This window comes from Oncorhynchus tshawytscha, linkage group LG07 (genome assembly GCF_018296145.1).
Source record: "Oncorhynchus tshawytscha isolate Ot180627B linkage group LG07, Otsh_v2.0, whole genome shotgun sequence".
In the NCBI taxonomy this organism is placed as follows: domain Eukaryota; kingdom Metazoa; phylum Chordata; class Actinopteri; order Salmoniformes; family Salmonidae; genus Oncorhynchus; species Oncorhynchus tshawytscha.
The window spans coordinates 10,414,162-10,439,335 of NC_056435.1; the positions used below are offsets into that span (position 1 = coordinate 10,414,162).

General features: G+C 45.6%; 1 protein-coding gene across 2 annotated transcripts in view; it reads right to left on the minus strand.

Moving 5' to 3' along the window:
* Positions 1 to 723: 723 nt before the first annotated feature.
* Positions 724 to 25,174, minus strand: part of LOC112253968 (aryl hydrocarbon receptor) — an 82,502-nt gene continuing 58,051 nt past the window's right edge. The window contains exons 1-12 of one of the 2 annotated variants that reach the window (XM_042324090.1): positions 18,108 to 18,876; positions 17,861 to 18,006; positions 15,434 to 15,523; positions 11,659 to 11,782; positions 10,957 to 11,102; positions 10,490 to 10,692; positions 8,780 to 8,889; positions 8,424 to 8,565; positions 7,886 to 8,111; positions 7,453 to 7,682; positions 3,367 to 4,900; positions 724 to 2,946 (exon numbers count right to left, since the gene is read on the minus strand). In XM_042324090.1, coding sequence (XP_042180024.1) covers positions 2,839 to 2,946; positions 3,367 to 4,900; positions 7,453 to 7,682; positions 7,886 to 8,111; positions 8,424 to 8,565; positions 8,780 to 8,889; positions 10,490 to 10,692; positions 10,957 to 11,102; positions 11,659 to 11,782; positions 15,434 to 15,523; positions 17,861 to 18,006; positions 18,108 to 18,144 — 3,096 coding nt within the window. In that variant the 5' untranslated portion in view covers positions 18,145 to 18,876 and the 3' untranslated portion in view covers positions 724 to 2,838. Of the gene's footprint in view, positions 2,947 to 3,366; positions 4,901 to 7,452; positions 7,683 to 7,885; positions 8,112 to 8,423; positions 8,566 to 8,779; positions 8,890 to 10,489; positions 10,693 to 10,956; positions 11,103 to 11,658; positions 11,783 to 15,433; positions 15,524 to 17,860; positions 18,007 to 18,107; positions 18,877 to 25,174 lie in introns of those variants that run through there. The other variant, XM_042324089.1, reaches the window with a different exon arrangement.

The following is a 25,174-nucleotide window of genomic DNA, read 5'->3' on the forward strand; positions in this document are numbered from 1 at the left end:
TTGCAGTGTAAAAATATATTTGTTATGGCCACCCGACCATCCCCTCAAGAAAGCATTGGCCCGTGTCTGAATCTAGTTGATGATCCCTGATCTAGAACAATGTGTTGCTATATTCAAGTGTGTCACGTTGGCATAAAGGGTCGGGAGACAGGCGCAGGAATGCGTAATAGTTTTTTTTTATTAGACCCAAATTACGGCGTGCCGTGTAAAGGCACAGGGACGAAGACCGAAAACCACATACAACACACAGGGTTGAAACCCAAACAAAAGAGCGAGGAGTACCTCGAATAAATAACACAAGCACAATGATTAAAACACAGGCTGAGACCCGTAATCATTTGCGCAATCCACAATGGCACGAAAACCAAAACACACAGCACAGCTACTCACACGAATCAACGGACATTGTAACAATAATCGACAGGACAATGATAAACCAAGGACACACTTATACAATTACTAATCACTGGGAATAGGGGCCAGGTGTGCGTAATGAAAGTTCCGGAGGGATCCGTGACAGTGTTATGATATGGTATACTACATACAGTATGTGTGATATATCTATACGTTGTATGTTTTTGATTGTCTTTATTTACTTTTAAATTTGTATTTATTTGCTCTGATAAAATGGTATAATTGAATCAATAAAACATCTCACCAGGTCAAATAAAGATAATCCTGTTACGAAGAAAAGGGATTCTGATAAGAACAGACAAACCTGTGTCAAGTCATTAAACCTCTTTAATGTGGAGATGAAATATAACAATTGAGGCGTAAGAGCCATGGCTGACACATTGTTAGAGGCAGAAAAACAACAAAAGCCACAAGGTGTATATTTATAAATACTGTTCTGAGGAAACAGGTCAAAAAGGGTTTTACAGACATGAACTGTTCTGTGTGCAGAAAACACATGTATAAAATAGTGTACAATAATAGATGTGAATCGTATGAAGGCCAGATTACTTAAAAATACAAATGAAAAATAGTATGTACACATTCAAATTATACTGCATATAGAAAGGCGCCTTGGCCTCAGTGCAGTAGTTATAGTGCCTACATTGTGCAGAAGCATACAGACAAGAATACTGAATACTATACTTTCAATATGGACACTTACGGTGTTCATTGTAGGTTCTGTATTTTTGTATGATTTCTGAAAGCACCTGATCCCCCTAGAATACATTGAATAATCCACATTGAATTGGATCACTGATCATTCTGAAACTGTAGCTGCCAATACTGTATTACTTCCCTGTAGAACTGCAGGGCAAGAAAATAATTCATCAAAGAAAGTAAAGTAAAGTGAAAGATATTCCCACATTGGCATAGGAGAACATATCAACAATGCAGTTTGAACAGTGGCTCTACTTTTTCTTTTCAAATTGACTGGTGATTATATGCTTTTCCATGATTGGTTCATCGGTTTTCCTTCTGCATATTTATGCAAATGAGGCACTTCAACTATCTGATGCATTTCGGCATGAATACTTTACCAAGGCACCGCCCCTTCTTGGGTGTTTTCTATCAATAGAAGAACAATAGAAGCAAATAAAACTGCAGGTGCACAGGAATCCCACTGGGCACAGACATCAATTCAATGTTTATTCCAAGTTGGTTCAACATCATTTCATTGAAATGACGTGGAAACAACGTTTAATCAACCAGTGTGTGCCCAGTGGGACACTTCACAAAATAACAGAAAAGACTAAACTGGCTCAATTACATATTTATAGTTTTGGTTAAATGCTTATAAAAATACAAAAGATGATTTTTTTTCAAAAAACAAAACAAAGCTGAGTAAATAAATGTATTTTTGTCGTTCATGTCATTACATTCTGATTAGCATATCTTGTTGTAATAATAGGATATATCACAATGGAGCATGGTTTGTGATGCAAGAACATGTGGCAAGTCTCAAATGTCATCACAAGGGAAATAGTTTTTACATTTTCATTCAGGTCATTGGAGTATTATGATTGCTGGGGAATAGTTTTTGTTTTACTCCGTATCAAAATAAGCAGTTGATACAGTTTAAACTGTATATCATCTATACATACATATTGTCCATAATATTATATGCCAACATATTTAGCATTTTCCAAATGCAAATGCTCATCTTTTTGCCCGTATGGTTATACTGTAGTCAATTTACCAAGCATCAACTATCTCACCTTTCCTTTTGGAATTTGGCTAGATCCTATATGTTCAAATGCATTTAGGGATTTTAAAAAAACAACCTTAAAAGTAATCCCAGGAATCTAATTCAACATGTTATCTCTTTTTCCTTATTACTTCTTACGTCATCATCTTTCGCCTGTCCTTTCCAAAATCATCTGGCAATTCTTTAACATCAGAGGCACAATGAGGCACAATTCAAAACAACCAATAAATATATTCTCTTTCCTCCACATCGACCAGACGTGACTGTATGTCCAAAATGGCACTCTATTCCCTACATAGTGCACTACTTTTGACCAGGGCATGCCCACCCAAGGAGAAAGCAAGTCAAGGAGGAGCTTGTGACAGTCACTGGAGCTTCTGTCTTCTGTCTGGTTGCAGAAGAAAAATAAGCCACACGACCCTCTGGCCCAAACGCCTTGTATCTTGCATCCAAACATACGATTTGAGACACATAGAAGAGAAATGAAGGAAGCCATCTTGGCCAGTCTCCTTGGTGAAGTAAGGCATGGTGGTGGTAGAATCCCCAAAGGCACCTGGCTGTGTGAGTCTGTATGTGTCCGTGTATCTGTTTGTTTAGCAAAGAGGGCTACTCATCAGTATCTCAACAAATTCCATTCAGCTGCGGAAAAGGCGGTTTATTCCTCCTTGTAGAACCTTCTAGAAGTCGCAACAGTTGTTTTGATTGTTCTCTGAGAAGTATGTGGTTCCGTTGGGCAGTGGCGGGAACTTGAACGATATGTTTTCCTCCATTGGACAGTTTGTGACCTAGATGGTGAATAATGGACCAAGTTAGCCACAATAGATCAGAAAGACAAGGGGATGATGTAATGCATGCAACCCACCGCAAACTGTGCTTGGGTGAGTGCTTTTAAAATCCTCATTATACCCTTCTCAAAGAAACCAACGACAATGGACAAAACAAATCTTCAAATGTGTGTTTAAGTACATACAACAGAGTAATTAGCTCTAAATGCTTCAATATACGTCAAATATGAAACCAAAGGTCCCTTCGTGGCTCGTAATAACTGTCCTACTCGTAAAACCCTAAATACTGGTGCAATTAGAAACGCTGTAATCTGGTTGTAATAATGAAACAAGTCTCGGCCTTGAAAAATAGCTATTTTTACCTCATTGGGACAATCTGTTAAAATAAAGGTTACATTAAAATACTGGTGCCTGTATTACCTGTGTCTGCCCGTTGCAGTTAAGGTACTGCTGCTGGACTAGCAAGCTGTCTGGTGTGAGGCCCCCAGGGGTTAGACCAGGCCCCACCTGACAGGACAGAGGGCTGATGTTGGTGTCACCCTGTAGGATTGCAGAGGACCCCACGATGGGCCCGCTGGAGTTCCTCTGGAAGTAGCAGGAGGCCTGGGAGGGACTCTGGTCGTGGAGGGGGGCTGTGGCCCTCTGACAGGAGGATGGGACCAGGGAACCAAGGGCCGTGTTGGGGTTTAAACAGACCCCGTTGACAGGAACCGAGGGGGGGTTGGTGCTGCTGAACATGCAGCTGTTGGAAGAGACGAGAGGAGGGGTGACTTGAGCAGAGGTCTTTTGAGGCCTATACTGGCCTGATATTGTTTGAGCCCTGTTGTAGTTCTGGGCCTGAGAGTTCTGCTGTGACTGGGACTCGAGCCCAGGGATAGGGAGCTGGGGAGCAATTTGGAAGTCAGACACCTGGTTGTTATAAAAGCTGCCCGTGACATTGTGTTGGTGTCCATTTTGTTGGTGTAACATCGTGGGAAGCATTTGCTGCTGCTGCTCTTTCTGGGTCTGCAGGGAAAAGTGTCCTTGTAGGCAGCTAGCCGGGTTGGGATCTAGAATGACATCTTTTGGTTGATTTGAAAAGTTCTGGGCAAAGGTTTCCAACAAGGTGTTGGCCACCATGTTGGTATTGGGCATGGAGGAGGGCAAGGGCATCCACATGGTTTCCTGACCGGGCACGGCAAAGGGATCTGATTGGCTTATGGAGCGCTGGTCCTGGAATTTCATTGGCTGATCATTCATGCCCCACCCCAGCAGCTGGTTCTGGATTGGCAGACCCATAGCAGCAGAGCTCCGATTGGCAAGGCCTGACTGCATCTGTTGTCTCAGGGAATAAGACGCCAGCCCCTTACCAGGGCTGGACAGGATCTGAGAGGCCTGGAGGCCTTGCTGCTTACCTTTGGCTTGGTTCTGCCGCACCTGGGCACAGTCGCCAGCCAGGGCAGGGTTAAAGGCCAGAGGGTTAGCGTTGCTCTGCAGGCCCAGGTTCTCTCCCAGGGATTGGGCAAATGTGTTCCTGGAGGAAGCCTGCTGGAGTGTGGGGCCGTTCAATCCCATCTGAGAGCCCATGTGTGTCAGCTTCATCATGCCCCGAACGTTACTCACTGTTTCAGCCGCACTCAAGCCTCCCATCCCAAGCAACTGGTTCTGCTGGGGATCAACCCCCCAGTTGAAGCCCTTTCCTCCAGGCATCATGGTATTCCCCTGCAGGTCGACATTTTTAAGGCACTCTGGTACCTCCAGGAGAGGGTTGTTGACACTGACGGACCCCAGCAGTGAGCCCAGATGCTCGGGCATCTTGAGTCCTCCGTTTTCCTTGAAGAGATGTGCCTCCACATACGACAGGATGTCATGGTTGAAGATGTCATCAAGGTCCTCGGACATCTCACAGTTGCTGGAGCTCATCTTCAGCAGAGTGTTCTCCCAGTCCTTCAGCTCTGTGGGGTCCACATTCAGGCTGCAACAAGATAAGATCAGATCAGATAAGGTCCACTTCCAGGCTGCAATCACATCAAATACAACTTTATTTGTATAGCACATTTCATACAAGCTAGAGTATAGCAATACAATACAATGCGACTCACATCATTTTGTTTAAATAGATACAATCAATCATAGAAAATAGATGGTAAAATTCCATGAACAAAAATTGAAAGTATTTTTGTGGTAGGACAAGAAGTTGAAACATTTTAATTAAGTGAGGCGGTGAAATACATTGCTCAAAAATAAAGGGAACACTTAAACAACACAATGTAACTCCAAGTCAATCACACTTCTGTGAAATCAAACTGTCCACTTAGGAAGCAACACTGATTGACAATAAATTTCACATGCTGTTGTGCAAATGGAATAGACAACAAGTGGAAATTATAGGCAATTAGCAAGACACCCCCAATAAAGGAGTGGTTCTGCAGGTGGTGACCACAGACCACTTCTCAGTTCCTATGCTTCCTGGCTAATGTTTTGGTCACTTTTGAATGCTGGCGGTGCTTTCACTCTAGTGGTAGCATGAGACGGAGTCTACAACCCACACAAGTGGCTCAGGTAGTGCAGCTCATCCAGGATGGAACATCAATGCGAGCTGTGGCAAGAAGGTTTGCTGTGTCTGTCAGCGTAGTGTCCAGAGCATAGAGGCGCTACCAGGAGACAGGCCAGTACATCAGGAGATGTGGAAGAGGCCGTAGGAGGGCAACAACCCAGCAGCAGGACCGCTACCTCCGCCTTTGTGCAAGGAGGAGCAGGAGGAGCACTGCCAGAGCCCTGCAAAATGACCTCCAGCAGGCCACAAATGTGCATGTGTCTGCTCAAACGGTCAGAAACAGACTCCATGAGGGTGGTATGAGGGCCCGACGTCCACAGGTGGGGGTTGTGCTTACAGCCCAACACCGTGCAGGACGTTTGGCATTTGCTAGAGAACACCAAGATTGGCAAATTCGCCACAGGCGCCCTGTGCTCTTCACAGATGAAAGCAGGTTTACACTGAGCACATGTGACAGACGTGACATAGTCTGGAGACGCCGTGGAGAACGTTCTGCTGCCTGCAACATCCTCCAGCATGACCGGTTTGGCGGTGGGTCAGTCATTGTGTGGGGTGGCATTTATTTGGGTGCCGCACAGCCTTCCATGTGCTCGCCAGAGGTAGCCTGACTGCCATTAAGTACCGAGATGAGATCCTCAGACCCCTTGTGAGACCATATGCTGGTGCGGTTGGCCCTGGGTTCCTTCTAATGCAAGACAATGCTAGACCTCATGTGGCTGGAGTGTGTCAGCAGTTCCTGCAAGAGGAAGGCATTGATGCTATGGACTGGCCCGCCCGTTTCCCAGACCTGAATCCAATTGAGCACATCTGGGACATCATGTCTCGCTCCATCCACCAACGCCACGTTGCACCAAAGACTGTCCAGGAGTTGGCAGATGCTTTAGTCCAGGTCTGGGAGGAGATCCCTCAGGAGACCATCCGCCACCTCATCAGGAGCATGCCCAGGCATTGTAGGGAGGTCATACAGGCACATGGAGGCCACACACACTACTGAGCCTCATTTTGACTTGTTTTAAGGACATTACATCAAAGTTGGATCAGCCTGTAGTGTGGTTTTCCACTTTAATTTTGAGTGTGACTCCAAATCCAGACCTCCATGGGTTGATAAATTTGATTTCCATTGATAATTTTTGTGTGATTTTGTTGTCAGCACATTCAACTATGTAAAGAAAAAAGTATTTAATAAGAATATTTCATTCATTCAGATCTAGGATGTGTTATTTTAGTGTTCCCTTTATTTTTTTGAGCAGTGTATATTCAAAGTTCAATTTATTGAAATATCTGGTCTGATTACTTTGATAGACTATGTCAACCTTATTACTTTGGAATGTGGGGCAGTTAGATCACATATTTAATCACAAATAATTACACTAAGACTACTACACTTTTACTCATAAGGAATTAGAAATGTTTCAGGTTATCATTTGGGGAGAGAAATATAATGGACATTTGTGGACAAAACTTACTCAAACTTAAAAAATGGTTTAGTCTTCAACTACCACAACATATTTTCATCACTAACAAACTTCTAAACTTCTTCCACTAGATGAATCATCATATGTAAATAGTTTATGATTAGTGAATACTACTAACACAGTTATTCTGTTACATACTTCTCCCTATTAGCTGAAATTGTATTTTTTCAAAGCCATTTTAGCTGTCATGTTAGCTGTTCTGTCTGAACAAATTCACAAATTTGTGGTGCTATGCAGAAGTTGACTCCCTCCGGGCACATGTTGCTAGGCAACCCCTGCACTTGCCTGGGCAGGCCTGCACCCTCCATGGCCAAAGCCAGTTTGAGAAACGTGCTAACAAACGTTTGTGCTGTGCAACTCAATAAATACTGCACTCTAAGTCATGATAGTGTTGCTAGACAAAGCAACTTTACTTTCACCTTTCAATTTGATAATATACTGTTGTTTTTTTATTCATTTCTATTATTTATTCTACAGTAGAAGTAGTAGTCAAACCTGGAACACAGGCTGTTGTCCCCGATGATTTGCTGCAGTGTTTCCATCAGGTCCTGGACAGTGGACTCCTCCCTGATGCCCGCGTCTGGTCTGGGCATAGTGTGGTGTTGGGACTGCCAGGAATCACCAGGCACGTTGGCCATTGCGTGGCTGTTGCTGAAGGCCTGGTCTTCCCAGGAGCACAGCTCCTGAGGGTTGGGGGGCTCGCTGGAGGGCTCGCTGGGGCTGGTCTGCATGGATGAATGATTGAATTAAAAAAATACTTTTTGTCTCAATTCATCCTTAGCGACCCATCCTTACGGGGCTATTTGAGACATTGTCTGTGTCCAAAATGGCAACCTATTCCCTACATAGTACACTAGAGACCTATTGGCCCTGGTCAAAATTAGTGCATAATATAGGGAATACGGTAAAACAGAGTAAATTGCTGTACCTGCATGTAGATGGCCTGGTCCTGCTTCAGGATGGAGCCCAGCAGGGAGTCGGGGTCCAGGGCCATTTCTTCGGCCATCTTCCTGATCTTAGGGCCCTTGCTCTGGGTTGGAACGTCAGCTACGTCCAGAGAGAGGCCCACCTCATAGAGAACAGCTTCCCCAGTGGCGAAGTTAAAAGGCAGCTGGAGTCTCCGCTGGCGAAGCTGCTCCTCACCCTCATTATTTCTTGAGGAATAAAAAGGAGTATTAGAATAAAATAGAGTAGTATAGTAGAGTAGAGTACAGTAGAGTACGGCAGAGTACAGTAGAGTACGGCAGAGTACAGTAGAGTACGGCAGAGTACGGTAGAGGACGGTAGAGTACGGTAGAGTAGAGTACGGTAGAGTACAGTAGAGTACAGTAGAGTACAGTAGAGTACGGTAGAGTAGAATATGGTAGAGTACAGTAGAGTACGGTAGAGTACAGTAGAGTAGAGTACGATAGAGTACAGCGCAGAGTAATCTTGGATTGGATTGTCCAGATGATGACTCTACTCACGATAACGGTCTCTGTCTGACCATGATGAAGTCGGGCCTCCCTCCCTTGTAGATCAGTCTGGCGTTAGCCTGAACCCAGACCCACACACCATTCTTGGCCAGGAGCCTAAACACAGTCAGACCACTCTCACCTGTCTTTATCACTAAGGAGGGAAACAGATGCAAGGAAACTGTCAAAAACAGGGTCGGGTACAGCAAATACAGAGAACTCATTTGTTTTTGTTCATTTCATTCATTCATTGTTTAATCCATTTGTTGCTTCAGTTATTCATTCATTCATCCGTTCATTTGTTTGTTAATTCACACATTCAAAGAAGAAAGTTGAAATATTGATTTGGAAACGTGACAACGACTTACTTCTGACATGGTTGTCGGCACAGTACATCATGTCAGCAGCGTGAATGAACTGGTATCCAGAGCCTCTCATACACAACTCCAGCTCCGTGTAACCCAGAACCACCTTCCCTCTGACACACAATAACACACAGGGGGAATAACATTAGAAACGCTTGCTAATTATTCAATTTTTTCTGATCTCTACAGTTTGTGGTTACAATTCATAGTAATGTTCATGAATAAGTCATTACAAATGCTTATAAATCATTTAGAAATTAATATAAATGTTATAACACACACAAAGGAATAACGTTATCTATATCTATACATTACATGGCCAAAAGTGTGTGGTCACCTGCTCGTCAAACATCTCATTCCAAAATCATGGGCATTAATATGGAGTTGGTCCCCCCTTTGCTGCTATAACAGCCTCCACTCTTATGGGAAGCCTTTCCACTAGATCTTGGAACATTGCTGTGTGGATTTGCTTCCAAGTAGCCTAGGGGTCAGAGCGTGGTTAGAGCACTCTAACCACTAGGCAGGTAGCCTTGGGCCAGTAACCGAAAGGTTGCTGGATCGAATCCCAGAGCTGACAAGGTAAAAATCAGTTGTTCTGGTCCTGAACAAGGCAGTGTTCCCTGGTAGGCCGTCATTGTAAATAAGAATTTGTTCTTAACTGACTTGCCTAGTTAAATAAAGGTTTAAAATACATTTAAAATTCAGCCACAAGAGCATTAGTGAGGTCGGGCAGTGATATTGGCTGATTAGGCAGATTCATCCGTCGGACTGCCAGATGGTGAAGCGTGATCCATCACCACTGCTCCAGAGTCCAATTGTGGCAAGCTTAGGCTTGTGTACGGCTGCTCGGCCATGAAAACCCACTCCCGATGAACAGCTATTGTGCTGACGTTGCTTCCAGAGGCAGTTTAGAACTCGGTAGTGAGTGTTGCAACCGAGAACAATTATTATTGTTATTTTTTAAATTTGATCCCCTTTTCATGGTATCCAATTGTTTAGTAGTTACTGTCTTGTCTCATCGCTACAACTCCTGTACGGGCTCGGGAGAGACGAAGGTCGAAAGCCATGCGTCCTCCGAAACACAACCCAACCAAGCCGCACTGCTTCTTAACACAGCGCGCATCCAACCCGGAAGCCAGCCGCACCAATGTGTCGGAGAAAACACTGTGCCCCTATCAACCTGGTCAGCGTGCACTGTGCCCGGCCCGCCACAGGAGTCGCTAGTGCGCGATAAGTCAAGGATCTCCCTACCGGCCAAACCCTCCCTAACCCGGACGCATTGTGCGTCGCCCCATGGACCTCCCGGTCGCGGCCGGCTGCGACAGAGCCTGGGCTCGAACCCAAAATCTCTGGTGGCACAGCTAGCACTGCGATGCAGTGCCCTAGACCACTGCGCCACTCGAGAGGCCCCCTGAGAACAATTTTTTTGCGGTACGCGCTTCAGCACTAGGCGGTCCCGTTCTGTGAGTTTGTGTGACCTACCACTTCGTGGCTGATCCGTTGTTGCTCCTAGACGTTTCCACTTCACAATAACAGCACTTACAGTTGACTGGGGCAGAAATTTGACGAACTATCTTGTTGTAAGTCACTGAGCTCTTCAGTACGGGCCATTCTACTGCCAATGTTTGTCTATGGAGATTGCATGGCTGTGTGCTCGATTCTATACACTTTTCAGCAACGGGTGTGGCTGAAATAGCTGGATGGGAGTGTTACCTTGTATCAACATTCGTGGGGGTGAAATCCAGCTTGTGTTTGGTCTGGAATATAAGTGTCTTGGTCCTGATCTCCAGGATAGAGGGGGTCTGGATGGGGGTAGCCACCACAAACAGGGCCAGCTGGGGGTGGTCTATGGTACCATCATCTGACATCTTGTTCTGGCCATGGAGGTACTTCAGACGCCCATTGAAGTTCAGGGCCTGGAGTTGAAGACACAGAGAAATGAGGAGGAAAGGTAAGGGACTTCTCTGTGTGATCACATGAGGATAAACAGAGATCCTAAATACAACTACACTGAGGTAAGTTTTATATATATATTGTACTGTTTTTGTTTTGCGTATATTGTCTCATTCTGTGGATGCAAAAGTCGTATTTTAACCACTACTACTAAATTACTAATACAAAGTTAATCTGTGGACGTTAGGCCTCTTGTTGTGTGTGGTTGGACTGTTAGTTTACTGTACCAGGAAGCCAGAGGAGTTGTCCAGGAGACAGCGGAAGCGACAGACGAAGCTCCTCTCCAGGAAGGAAGAGTTCTCAGGAGGAATGTGCTGCGGGTCGTAGCTCACTATGTTGCTGGTGATGTCACTGCTGTTGTTAGGCTGCAGGCCTACAGTACACACAGTTACGGTACAGAGTATATTTATATCTCTTTTATATTTTAGTCATTTATTATGCACTCTTATCCAGAGCAACTTACAAGAGCAATTAGGTTTAAGTGCCTTGCTCAAGGGCACATTTTTCACGAAGTTGGCTCTGGGATTCAAACCAGTGACCTTTCCGTGACTTGCCCAATGCTCTTTACAGCTAGGCTGCCTGTTTACTATCCTATATATTCAGCTAACTATACAAAAAATGTTGTCAAGCAATATCAAATCTTTCCACAAAGGTTGGCTTAGTCCTCGTGTCAAAGTCATTCCACGGAGGGACGAGTGTCTTGCGGGTTTTCACTCCACCCCTGTACTTTACTGCTGAATTAAGGTCACTAATTAGTAAGGAACTCCCTTCACCTGGTTGTCTAGGTCTTAATTGAAAGGAAAAACCCAAAACCCGCAGACACTCGGTCCTCCATGGAATGAGTTCGACACCCCTGGCTTAGGCAGTAGAAAACCAGGGTGTGAGTACTAACATAGCAGACTGGAGTACTAACATAGTGCATTACTCACTCTCTGTTGTCCCTGGCTCTGCATCAAACTGGTTGGGGTTAAGGGCGAAGTGGAGCTGACGTCTGAACAAGGCCCTGTCGTCCGTGTGGATCAACTCAAACACACTCTGGTGAACCACATCTGACTGTGGGAGACAGGACAAAGAGGGAGACAAGAGTGTAAAAGACAATATACAGTACAGTACAGACTAGAGAGGAATATATGAAGTGCATGAGATTCAGTCATTTCCAAATGTCTCCTGGGAATATGAACTAACAGGTGCTGCCCTCTAGTGGTTTGGCAGCCCTAATACGCCACTGTCTGCTCCATTCAATGCTTTGTGGGAAGGGGGAAGGAGTGGGATGGGTTGTGCATCTCTCATTAAAGAGCAAAGCTCACTAGGGTGCAGAGGCACAAACAACCCCCATATTCCAAGAGGACTCTCTGTGAGTGTGTGTGCATACGTGTGTGTTGTTGTTTGGAGCATGAGTAATCAACATATTCATTAGAATACACCTGCATTGCTTTCTGTTTGGGGTTTTAGACTGGGTTTCTGTACAGCACTTTGATATATCAGCTGACGTAAGAAGGGCTTTATAAATACATTTGATTTTGATTTGATTAGAGCCTCTCTCCTGCAGTGTGACGTCTGTCTTTAGACAAGTGACTCGGCCATGCACCATGTGTATGTGTGTGTGTGTGCACTGTAAGCAGGGGTGAATGTAGATTTCATTTCTTCCCCGTACGGGACGTCCTATGTGCACACGCTTATGGGCCTAATCCTAGAATTTTGCCGGGACGCCGTACTGGACCGCTTTACGTTCACCCCTGGCTGTAAGTGTGTGTGTACTGTAAGTATGTGTGTGTACTGTAGGTGTGTGTGTGTGTACTGTAAGTGTGTGTGTGTGTGTGTACTGTAAGTGTGTGTGTACTGTAAGTGTGTGTGTGTGTGTACTGTAAGTGTGTGTGTACTGTACGTGTGTGTGTGTGTACTGTAAGTGTGTGTGTACTGTAAGTGTGTGTATGGGCCAATGACCCGGGCTCATGCATCGTGTTGCAGAGGGCAAGCAGTGCTTCTGGGCCCAATGTGTTCCGAGAACACACGACTTATGTGTTTTCCCATTCCCTTCCATCCATTAACCGCTCCGCCGTGAAAAGAATGCTGGGAACGTAGGTCTGACGGAGACAGAGAGCTGTGTGAGACGAGCGTGTGTGATTTGATGCTCGCTCTCTTCTCCCCTAGGCTTCCTAAAACTCGTACTTGACCTCAGTCAAGGTGTCTCTCTGGGAATGATGTGTGTGCGTGTGCGCACGGAACGAGAGTTTGGAGTTTGTTGGCCGATGAACTTCTGACTTATAAATACATCCATTTAAATGTGGTCTGTATACATGTCTGTGATGAGAAGGGGAGCCAAGGGCATATCAATCGCAACTCCATGCACTTATGCTTCCTATTATAGCCTTGGTACTTCAGTTATGACTGATACGCTTTGGGGATGATAGGCTTTTTGACAGATTACTGTTAAAGTTGAGGAGTCACATTAGAATGTCCAACAAGCTCAGCTGGCCAGCAAATTATTCAACTGTGACAATATTGACATTTGTCTTTAGTGTACATATGATGGCGTAATTAGCTAGCTAGGTGATGTGGGCTGCCATGAGGTGACATGTATGGTACCATTAGCTAGCTAGGTGATGTGGGCTGCCATGAGGTGACATGAATGATACCATTAGTTAGCTAGGTGATACGGCTGCTATGAGGTGACATGTATGGTACCATTAGTTAGCTAGGTGATACGGCTGCTATGAGGTGACATGTATGGTACCATTAGTTAGCTAGGTGATGTGGGCTGCCATGAGGTGGCATGTATGGTACCATTAGTTAGCTAGGTGATGTGGGCTGCCATGAGGTGACATGTATGATACCATTAGCTAGCTAGGTGATGTGGGCTGCCATGAGGTGACATGTATGATACCATTAGTTAGCTAGGTGATGTGGGCTGCCATGAGGTGACATGTATGATACCATTAGTTAGCTAGGTGATGTGGGCTGCCATGAGGTGACATGTATGATACCATTAGTTAGCTAGGTGATGTGGGCTGCCATGAGGTGGCATGTATGGTACCATTAGTTAGCTAGGTGATGTGGGCTGCCATGAGGTGACATGTATGATACCATTAGCTAGCTAGGTGATGTGGGCTGCCATGAGGTGACATGTATGATACCATTAGTTAGCTAGGTGATGTGGGCTGCCATGAGGTGACATGTATGATACCATTAGCTAGCTAGGTGATGTGGGCTGCCATGAGGTGACATGTATGATACCATTAGTTAGCTAGGTGATGTGGGCTGCCATGAGGTGACATGTATGATACCATTAGTTAGCTAGGTGATGTGGGCTGCCATGAGGTGACATGTATGGTACCATTAGTTAGCTAGGTGATGTGGGCTGCCATGAGGTGACATGTATGATACCATTAGCTAGCTAGGTGATGTGGGCTGCCATGAGGTGACATGTATGATACCATTAGTTAGCTAGGTGATGTGGGCTGCCATGAGGTGACATGTATGATACCATTAGCTAGCTAGGTGATGTGGGCTGCCATGAGGTGGCATGTATGATACCATTAGTTAGCTAGGTGATGTGGGCTGCCATGAGGTGACATGTATGATACCATTAGTTAGCTAGGTGATGTGGGCTGCCATGAGGTGACATGTATGATACCATTAGCTAGCTAGGTGATGTGGGCTGCCATGAGGTGACATGTATGATACCATTAGTTAGCTAGGTGATGTGGGCTGCCATGAGGTGACATGTATGATACCATTAGTTAGCTAGGTGATGTGGGCTGCCATGAGGTGACATGTATGATACCATTAGCTAGCTAGGTGATGTGGGCTGCCATGAGGTGGCATGTATGATACCATTAGTTAGCTAGGTGATGTGGGCTGCCATAAGGTGACATGTATGGTACCATTAGTTAGCTAGGTGATGTGGGCTGCCATGAGGTGACATGTATGATACCATTAGCTAGCTAGGTGATGTGGGCTGCCATGAGGTGGCATGTATGATACCATTAGCTAACTAGGTGATGTGGGCTGCCATGAGGTGACATGTATGATACCATTAGCTAGCTAGGTGATACGGGTTGCTATGAAGTGACATGTATGATACCATTAGCTAGCTAGGTGATACGGCTGCTATGAGGTGACATGTCTGATACCATTAGCTAGCTAGGTGATATGGGCTGCCATGAGGTGAAATGTATCATACCATTAGCTAGCTAGGTGATATGGGCTGCCATGAGGTGAGATGTATGATACCATTAGCTAGCTAGGTGATACGGGTTGCTATGAGGTGGCATGTATGATACCATTAGCTAGCTAGGTGATGTGGGCTGCCATGAGGTGACATGTATGATACCATTAGCTAGCTAGGTGATACGGGTTGCTATGAGGTGACATGTATGATACCATTAGCTAGCTAGGTGATGTGGGCTGCCATGAGGTGACATGTATGATACCATTAGCTAGCTAGGTGATGTGGGCTGCCATGAGGTGACATGTATGATACCATTAGCTAGCTAGGTGATATGGGCTGCCATGAGGTGGTATGTATGATACCATTAGCTAGCTAGGTAATATGGCTGCTATGAAGTGACTTGAAAGGTACCTACATACTGTAGGGTCTTCATAACAGCTGAATAACCGATACATAATACATTTATAAGCAGTATATGCATAATGTGGGTGCACTGTATGTCAGTCAGTGTTGGTCAAAAGGCCCTATTTTACCTGGTGGAAGCCTAGGTAGTCCTGAACAGTAGGAGAGGAGTAGAACACGTATCCCTCCGCCGTGACCACCAGCACAAAGCCGTTCAGGGCCTAGAGACACAGAGAGGCACAGTCAGACAAAAATAAACACAATGACCTTACTATTTATGAACTTAATAGTATTATATTATTATGAAGTTAACATATGTTCATACTTCATACGTCAAACAAGACACACTCAGCTATTCGACGTGAAGATGGGCAAATAAACTTAACCTGAATTAAATAAAAATGAATCCCATGACGTAGTGAATGATAAGGGGCAATAAAGGAGTCAAATTGATTTAGAGGAGGAATTCTGGTCGGCTGTTGAAGGAGGGAGAAGTAGCCATGGTGTGTGTCTGTGTGTGTGTGTGCATGTGTGTGTGTTTGTTCAGGTTTGGGTAAACATCCCATGTAATTAGCCATTCCTTTGTTCAGGTGTTAAATGTGACAATACAACGGAGCGGGGGGAATATATAGCTACTTGTCACGCACAGGATCCTGAACCTTGTAAACAATAGACCACCAGACTGTGTGTGAGTGTGAATGTGTGTGTGAGAGAGAGAGAGAGAGAGAGAGAGAGAGAGAGAGAGAGAGAGAGAGAGAGAGAGAGAGAGAGAGAGAGAGAGAGAGAGAGAGTGAGAGAGTGAGTGACAGGGTATGCGAAAGGTCCTGCATGGTATCACAATAAAGGGCCTGTACGGATTTAGTGGGAGCTGCTGCAAATTTTCAGCATATAAAACACAGACAACAGGTTTAGCCAATGTACAGGTTTAGGAATACAGGCCAAAGTATTTGTGTGTGTGTGCAATGGTAGAAAAAGTACCCAATTGTCAAAGTTAATATTTATCTATTTCTAAAATGATTTTTTTTTTTTACAAACAAAGCATTTGTGTTTCAGTGAGTCCACCAGATCAGAGGCAGTAGGGATGTCCAGAATGTTCTCTTGATAAGTGCATGAATTGGACCATTTTCCTGTCCTGCTAAACATTCAAAATGTAACGAGTAAAAAGTACAATATTTTCTTTAGGAATGTAGTGAAGTGAAAGTAAAAGTTGTCTAAAATATAAATAGTAAAGTAGAGTACAGATACCCCCAAAAACAACTTAAGTAGTGCTATAAAGTATTTTTTACTTAAAAGTACTTTACACCACTGTGTATGTGTTTGAGGGTAATAGTGAGTGATTCTAACCCACCTACTCTAATTATTTCCCGAGAAAGACTACAGGACAACAAGACGATAACGTGGTTTGTAACATCTTCATGACATATGCTCCCAGATAGCACTGAACAAGTTTTCTGCATGGCGAATCAACTAGCCCCATTAATCTTTACCTGGCACATAGGCCTACACAAAAATAAAAAATAAAACAACACACAATTGTGTCTCAGAAGAGCAGCGTTTGTTCTCTGTGTGGATTTACTGCCGTCACCAGGACAGCGACTGAGGAAGAAAGTTAAGATTAAACTACAAACTGCCCAGCATTACCAAACTATCAAGACGGATAATCAGTCATAAATCAGTCTAGCACCACCCCTCCATTAGACCAGTCCCTACTGGAGAGAATAGTGCTGTGTGTGGTCAGTGGTGAGACCTCCCTGGAGATGGCGATGGTTATCTTTAGCAATAAAACAAACGCTAATGAGGACTAGCGTAGCCCTCACCGAGAAATGGGACAGCACGCTAACACTCCTAGCATTAGCCCCAGTGAGAAGAGGGAGGGCATTGCCCATGGGTAATGAAATGAGAGAGTCAAACTCAGGATTTAGTCAGGAGGGGAGGGGTGTTTACTCCAAGAAAATGACTCTATATGTGTGCTTAGACAAGTGGTTGAATCCACCTCTTCTTGTTCTCCCTTGTTGGTATTGAACATACATGTATGAGAGGCTATATGGAGGTTGTTGAAATAGCCAAGGGTTTATAATCAAGCATATTTGTTTGAGACTGTATACAGGGGTTCTATATCTATGGTATACAGTATACATGATATATAGGCTGATGACGTGAGACAGTAATCCCTAACCTAACTCACGGGGAGGATGGAGGAGTTTCGGTCATGTCAAGACATAAAACAAATAGCTTCTCGTATAACTGGAGGGGAAGGAGTGAGGCTGGTTTCTTTACATGTAGGTGGGTATGAGAGGCGTCATATAGTGTGTGTGAGCTGGGGGACAGGTTGGTGCTTGCCCTTCACGCCAGCTAAGCTTCCTCGGGTAAACCCCAGAGGGGGAGAGAGAGAGAGAGAGAGAGAGGCCTCGGGCTGGGGGGACAGACAGACAGAGACAGACAGACAGACAGACAGACAGACAGGCAGGCAGACAGACAGACAGACAGACAGGCAGACAGGCAGGCAGGCAGACAGACAGGCAGGCAGGCAGGCAGGCAGGCAGACAGACACTGTATACCTGGTGCAGGAGGTTTCCCTCAGAGAACGTGACCCCATCCATAGAGGTTGTGGCGGTTGTGCTCTTCGCTAGAGTGATCGGTCCATTCCCACCGCACCCCACCGCTCTCTCCACCCCCCACCCTGGACTGCCTTTCTTCGTGGTCGCTGCGAAACAGAACAAAGGGAGAGAAACATAACTTCACACCGGCACGCAAACCTGAAAGCAATACGTGCCGGACAGTGGGAGAAAGCAGCATAGAACTCACTTCTCAAAGATGTTGTTGACAGGCTCTCTGCTAACATCTGTAACTCTGAAACAGTTATCTTCTTCCTCCAAGCCAACAGACTAAAACTAAGATGGCTCTCCTTCCCTCTCTCCAACCCCTGCTGTTGTTGTTGTGTGTGGCTGTGTGCGTATATGTGTGTGTGTGTGTTTGTATGTATGTGTGTGTCTCGGCTTGTTTTACTATCCTCGTAGGTACCGGAAATCCCCAAAAGTCACCACAAGGATAGTAAAGGACAGTTTAAAGGGTTTGGTTTAGGGTTAGAATTAGGTTAGAATTAGGTGCTTTCTTGCATGTGTCTGTGTGTCAGCCAGGATTGGCTTTGGGCTCATTTGGGACTTAACTTTGACTCCAGCTTTAACAGATGAGATTATAAAACCTCCCTCCCCATTTGTCTAACTCCGTTTTCTCCTTCCCTTGTTCATTTGTTCTCATCCCCAGGAGAAGCCCTGACAGCGAGCGAGGCTCATAGGGGACTAAGTGCGGGCGTGTACGTCATATGTTTCAACTGGAGACTTGAGACATACTCCAGATGTCCACAGCCAGGCCTCGAATCTATGTTTGTGTCCCCTAAAAGCAGAGCTGCAGACACCAAGTATGTTTGCGAAAAAAAAACAAAGCCAATTGTTTTCAGAAATGCCGGATGAGCTGCGACTATTTCTGTCCGTTAGTCTAATATCTCAAAGGTGGTCTTCTTAAAATAAGTCAGAATCGAGAGAGAGAGATAGGGAAGGAAAGAGAAAAGGGGAGATAATGAGGGATATGAGAGAGAGAGAGAGAGAGAGGAAGAGAGAGAGAGAGAGGAAGAGAGAGAGAGAGGGGGAGGCAAAGAGAGAGAGAGAGAGGCAGATGAAGACAGAGTGAGAGAGGAGACAAACAAATGGAGGAGACAGACAGTGACAAATAGTCGTACATACTGGAGTCGGACACACTGGTGACTGACTCCACCAGACTCCAGACTGCAGTCCAGACTGAACCCTAGGGCTCTGGTCTTTCCCGTCTCTCCGCTTTCCCGTCTGTAGATCCAGATCAGAACAAGAGCCTCCTTGTTCCCACTCTCAGCCTCCCCTCGACCCTCATACCCGGCTGGACACAACACACCCACTGTGCTCAGCCACTTCTGATGAGCGCTGAAAGAGCCAGGGGCTTTCTCTGCCTTCACCACAGATCTTAAATCAATAAAGCATGTTGTTCAGCCTGAATTACAGCTTGGACTGGGTCTGGCTGGGCTGGCTGGGCCTGGCTGGGCCTGACTGGGCCTGGCTGGGCCTGACTGGGCCTGGCTGGGCCTGGCTGGGCTGGTTGGGCCTGCCTGGGCCTGGTTGGGCCTGTCAGAAGGTTTGATGGGGGCTGCTACACCAACACTAATTATTTTACTAATTATTTTACTAATATTTTACTTATTTCACTAATTATTATTGTTCAGCCTGAATTACAGCTTGGACTGGGTCTGGCTGGGCTGGCTGGGCCTGGCTGGGCCTGACTGGGCCTGGCTGGGCCTGACTGGGCCTGGCTGGGCCTGGCTGGGCTGGTTGGGCCTGCCTGGGCCTGGTTGGGCCTGTCAGAAGGTTTGATGGGGGCTGCTACACCAACACTAATTATTTCAATCACAGAGATAAGTGACTCTCATAGTACTTTGCTATAAGTCTAGAAGTTTCCCAGTTGGAATGTGAGTAAGTGGCTGCCCAGAGCTAGCTAGAGAGACCGGCTGCTGTACACTGGCTAGCCCAGAGCTAGCTAGAGAGACCGGCTGCTGTACACTGGCTAGCCCAGAGCTAGCTAGAGAGACCGGCTGCTGTACACTGGCTAGCCCAGAGCTAGCTAGAGAGACCGGCTGCTGTACATTGTCTAGCCCAGAGCTAGCTAGAGAGATGGCCTGCTGTACATTGGCTAGCCCAGAGCTAGCTAGAAAGATGGCCTGCTGTACATTGGTTAGCCCAGAGGTAACTAGAGAGATGGCCTGCTGTACATTGGCTAGCCCAGAGTTAGCTAGAGAGATGGCCTGCTGTATTCTACATTAGGCTAGCCTGACAAATCACACTGCTCTGTCGTTTGCTACATACTTTACTCGTCTGTGGTGACAAGGGGAATGAGGGGTGTTGTACACAAGACAAAGTCAACAGTGATTGGATCGTCAAACCAATCAGAGTATCAAAGCCAATGCTTTACCTACGTGTGTTCTGGCTCTGGCCCAACCCATACGTTTCTGGACCAATCGCACGGCCCCGAATGTGTTCGCATTCTGTGAAGGGTCAGGGAGGCACTCAGATCCAGACTCATTGCAGAGAAGAAACGAATGTCTGCAGGCGTGAAAGGAGTCTGGGTAGCCAGGCAAACATTAGGCTACAGCACAGAGGTAACCCTGGCTCTGAGGTACGGCCTAAGAGCATGTGGCTGACCTCTATAGTCTACATTGGAGTTAGCTAGAGCGTGTGGTTGCTGTACAGACTAGCCTGGAGCAAGCTCTGCCCCTGAGGTACGGTCGGCTGCAGGCTGGGTGGGGCGCCCAGTCATTTCCTGTGTGTGTTGTGAGCTACAGGCTGCAGCTAATGCTATTTCTGGATCCACAGCCATTATCAAGCTCTCTGTATCATAAGAAGAAAAATATAGAAAAAAAGAGAGGGCAGAGAGAGAGAGGGAGAGAGAGAGAGAGATACAGAGAGAGAGATACAGAGAGAGAAAGCGAGAGAAAGCGAGAGAGAGAGAGAGAGAGAGAGAGAGAGAGAGAGAGAGAGAGAGAGAGAGAGAGAGAGAGAGAACAAAAACAACAGTGTTTCTTTCCAGCAACAAAACACCAAGATACCTTTCCCACAGGACACAGATGTTGGGAGATAATTTTAGGGGAAATGCAAAGTTAAAGGCAAACCACTTAAAAGGATGATGGCCTATCGATATGGCCCAGTAAATTACCGAGTACTTAACTATGTAGCATACATCAGGGTTAGGAAGGAGAGAAAGAGAGCGAGAGAAAAAGGTAGAGAGAGAGAGACAGGGGTGGGAGAAAGAGAGAGAGAGAGAGAGAGCACCGTTTCATGGTATGGCAGACATGTACGGTATGCGGCTATGCGGTATGGTTACTTTCCCATGTTTGTTCCTTAATGACTAAGGGAGGAAGAGAAGACAGTGTTTCTATTTGGGCTGACAATGAGGGCTCATGACTGGGTCATGACCGTGGCCCTATAGCTCAGCTGGTAGAGTGTGGCGCCTGCAGTTCCAGAATAGTGGGTTCAATTCCTGGGAGTACTGTACGTAAAATGCATGCATGCATGACTAAATCTCTTTGGATAAAAAGGTCTGCTAAACGGCATATACATTAAATTATATGTGGACCAGGGATTGCTATTTCATTCAGCGAACCAACTAGAGAGAATATGGTTCAGCGTCGGAGTGCTGATATAGGATAAATGTTTCCTCTTAGATCATTAATGAATACAATTTTATGGACAGGGAGGATCGAATTCTATAAAAGCACTCTTACTCTGAGGTGCTTTATGAATATGGGCCCAGGACTCCAGTATAGCAGTTGCCTGTCCCGCGTAAAGGGAGCCAGCCCTGGCAGGACTAGATGTGTTGTGGTGCTGTTATCCTGCTGCTGTTACTGGAGCACAGAGACCAAACCAAAGCCTTGGAACAGTTCATAGGGCTTAACCAATCAACGAGCTTCGACTTCCCTATCAGAACATCGGTGGCCTGGTCTCTCGGTCTTTGGGGTTAACCTCGACACTGACGTGAAGCTCTGACTACACAGCAAAGGAATGACTGGAGGGCTGGCTCAGCCCGGTCCACACGCACACACACGCACGCACGCCCACACACACATACACACACACAGGTCTCCGCAGAGGGGAGGCCAAACGAGGAAAACAGACCAGGCCGCAAAATTGCCACTTGGCCGGTCAGATAGCAGCAACGGCAATACCACATTCCTCTATTCTCTCCTGACTGACTGGCTGACTGTAGCCCTGAGAGCTGGAAATGGACGGGAGTCACCGAGTCTAAAAAGGAGAATGGTCTGTAGTGGTTTGGTCAGTGTAGGACCGTAAAGCGGAACTCTGCCCGGCCCGCGGAACTCAATCCATCAGGACTGAATTACCATCCTACTGCTGCCAGTGTATATTATGGTGAATAGCCTATGATTAGAGGCTTTGGAGTCATCTAGCTCCAGTTCGTCTTTCCTAATGATCGCCTGTCACTGACCATCGTACGCTTTCTATGTACTTTGATATGGCACTACGCTCGTCATCATTTATCTTCATTTACTTCAAAACCAAATATTCTTTTGAATATTTCCAATACTAGGGAAATGCCAACATATCCCTTCAAAACCACAACGTTGGCACTCTCACGTTCAAGCCATCGCTACTCAACCTAGTGGAGAAGAGAGAGTAGAGAGTGTAAGACAGATACGCATGCACACACACACACACCGACACACACCGACCCCCACAGCCACCTCAACACCTCAGGGCAGGCAGCCGGTCCGCCGACCACAGCTGTCCACGCTGGGCGGAGGGCAGCAGTCTAGTCTCATCATTATTTTAGTAATAGAAGGTCAACCCACCAGTCAGTCTCCTGTAGGACCAAACAGAACCATAAAAGGTTTCTAATGTCAAGGTCAATCCAATCTACCCACCCACCGCTATAACCCGATATTAGAGAGAGAGCCAGGGAGCCAGGGATGGTCTGGGCACCTAATGGATGAGCATGGTATATATATCCTGACAGTAATGGGATATGTAGTCTACCCCATCAACAAGTAGCCTACCCCATCAACAAGGCGTCCAGAATAATCACGTTACAGTGAGACAACACTCCGAGGACAAAGAGAGAGAGTTCGTATGGCACCCTATTCCCTTTAAAGAGCACTACTTTTGACCAGGGCTCATGGAGCTCTGGTCAAAAGTAGTACATTATATATATAAGGAATTGGGTACTATTTAGGACAGAGACAAACTCTCTTTCTTTGTTGTCTGACTGTAGTGTCATCTGGCGGTGGAAGGACAATTCTGGATGGACGCCTTGATGACGTGCTTAGGCTACAGCAGTTTGTATGTGTGTATGTGTTTGTGTGGGTGTGCACGTGAATGACCAGGTTCGTGCCACCTGCCAAAAGGTTAAAAGGCTGTGTGTGTGAATTATATAATAAGCTTGCAGATGTTCAACTGACAGAAGGGTCTCTGAAAGCACGCACATCTTATCACTACAGAGCAGGGCCTCTCTCGGACTGCTACAACGACAGATACAATAACGACACCCAAGATAAACGGCTTCCTGTCACACCGAAGAGGAAACGTTCAAACAGTCTACATGCACACACATACAGTTGAAGTCGGGAGTTTACATACACCTTAGCCAAATACATTTATTTGTTCCTGACATTTAATCCTAGTAAACTGTTCCTGACATTTAATCCTAGTAAACATTCCCTGTCTTGGGTCAGATAGGATCACCACTTTATTTTAATGAATGTGAAATGTCAGAATAATAGTATTTCTTTCCTTCACATTCCCAGTGGGTCAGAAGTTTACATACAATTAGTATTTGGTAGCATTGCCTTTTAATTGTTTAACTTGGGTCAAACATTTCAGATAGCCACAATAAGTTTGGTAAATTCTTTGAATGGCTGATGTTTCCCAGCCATGGAGCCATGATTCATACTCTTTACACTAGAGGAGAGAGCGAGAGAGGAGAGAGCGAGGGAGGAAAGAACGAGCGAGGGGAGGCAAAAGAGAGGGAGAGGAGAGAAAGCAGGAGGAGAGAGAGGGAAGAGAGAGGGGGTAATAGAGGGAGAAGAGAGACTGGGAGGAGATAAACAGAGAAAAGAAAGACGGGGTAAGCGAGGGAGCGAGGGAGGGAGAGAGAAAGAGAGAGAGAGGAGATCAAGATCAAGATAGAGCAAGCGAGAGAGGGGCAAAGAGAGAGGGAGAGAGAGAGGAGTTACAGTTTAAGACAGCGAGAGGGGCATACATTGAAATTGATACATAGAGCGAGAGCGAGAGAGAGAGAAGTCCAGCCTCCTCTATCTGTTCTTGCTCCAGTATGTCCGTCTAGTTAATGACCATCGCGTGCAGAGCGAGACTGCATCCATGACAGCACCTGAACCCTATTAGCTAACAAACTGGACCACTTCCCAGTATTGTCTTTGCTCTCTTTTTTGTGTGTAAATGGTGTTTGGCACTAATGACTCCCACCCTCTTGCTGCCCTAAACATAAAGAACTTCATACATTTCATACGTAAACAAATGTGTGATAGTGCCCCGAGCACTCACTGTGGGTGGACTACAATACCAAGACCAGTCAGGGGTAATGAGAGGCCCACACAAAGGGCCCGCATCCTGTTATTGACTCTTTCACTTAAAACTGGGAGAAAATCGACAATACAACAACGTAATTGTTTTGTATGTCATTTTCGTAGCAGTTTAAGTGAAGTCCTGTACACAACATGAGGCAGAGGATTGTGTATGTGTGTATGTGTATGTGTGTATTTGTATGTGTGTATTTGTGTGTGCGCGGTGTGAGGTTTTGCCCGACGGTACGCTTAAAGCCCAGGGAGAGAGAGGAGACCCTCTCTGTGTGGGATGTATAAACATGTACTTCTAAATAACGACTTGCTCGTTTCTCAACTCTGGAGTTTTTTTCTGAGCCGTGCCAAATAGTTGTAATTTCTCTCATGGCTCGCTCGGCCCCTATGTTGAACATGATTTACAACAAAACACTAAAGACAGATTTTATGTGCACTCTTCAAATTCACAAATTCACAATTCACATCATTGGCCACTTTTTCTTCCCACCCTTTTCTCTGTTTGTGAGGCTGAGCTATGTTAGAGACTGTTGTTAACACGATAAAATGTAGGCTACGACCGATTGATTTCCTCTGTGTCTAAGCTAGGCACACATTGGTTTGTAAACTCTTCGGTTCCCGATCAACTTTCCCTCAGGTGATAAAGCAGTAATTGCAAAAGTCATTTTCAACAGTTCACGCGGGCAAAAAAAAAAAATCAAAAACAGTGCCAACGCGTTACTGAGTTAGAAAGAATGTTAGAATGATA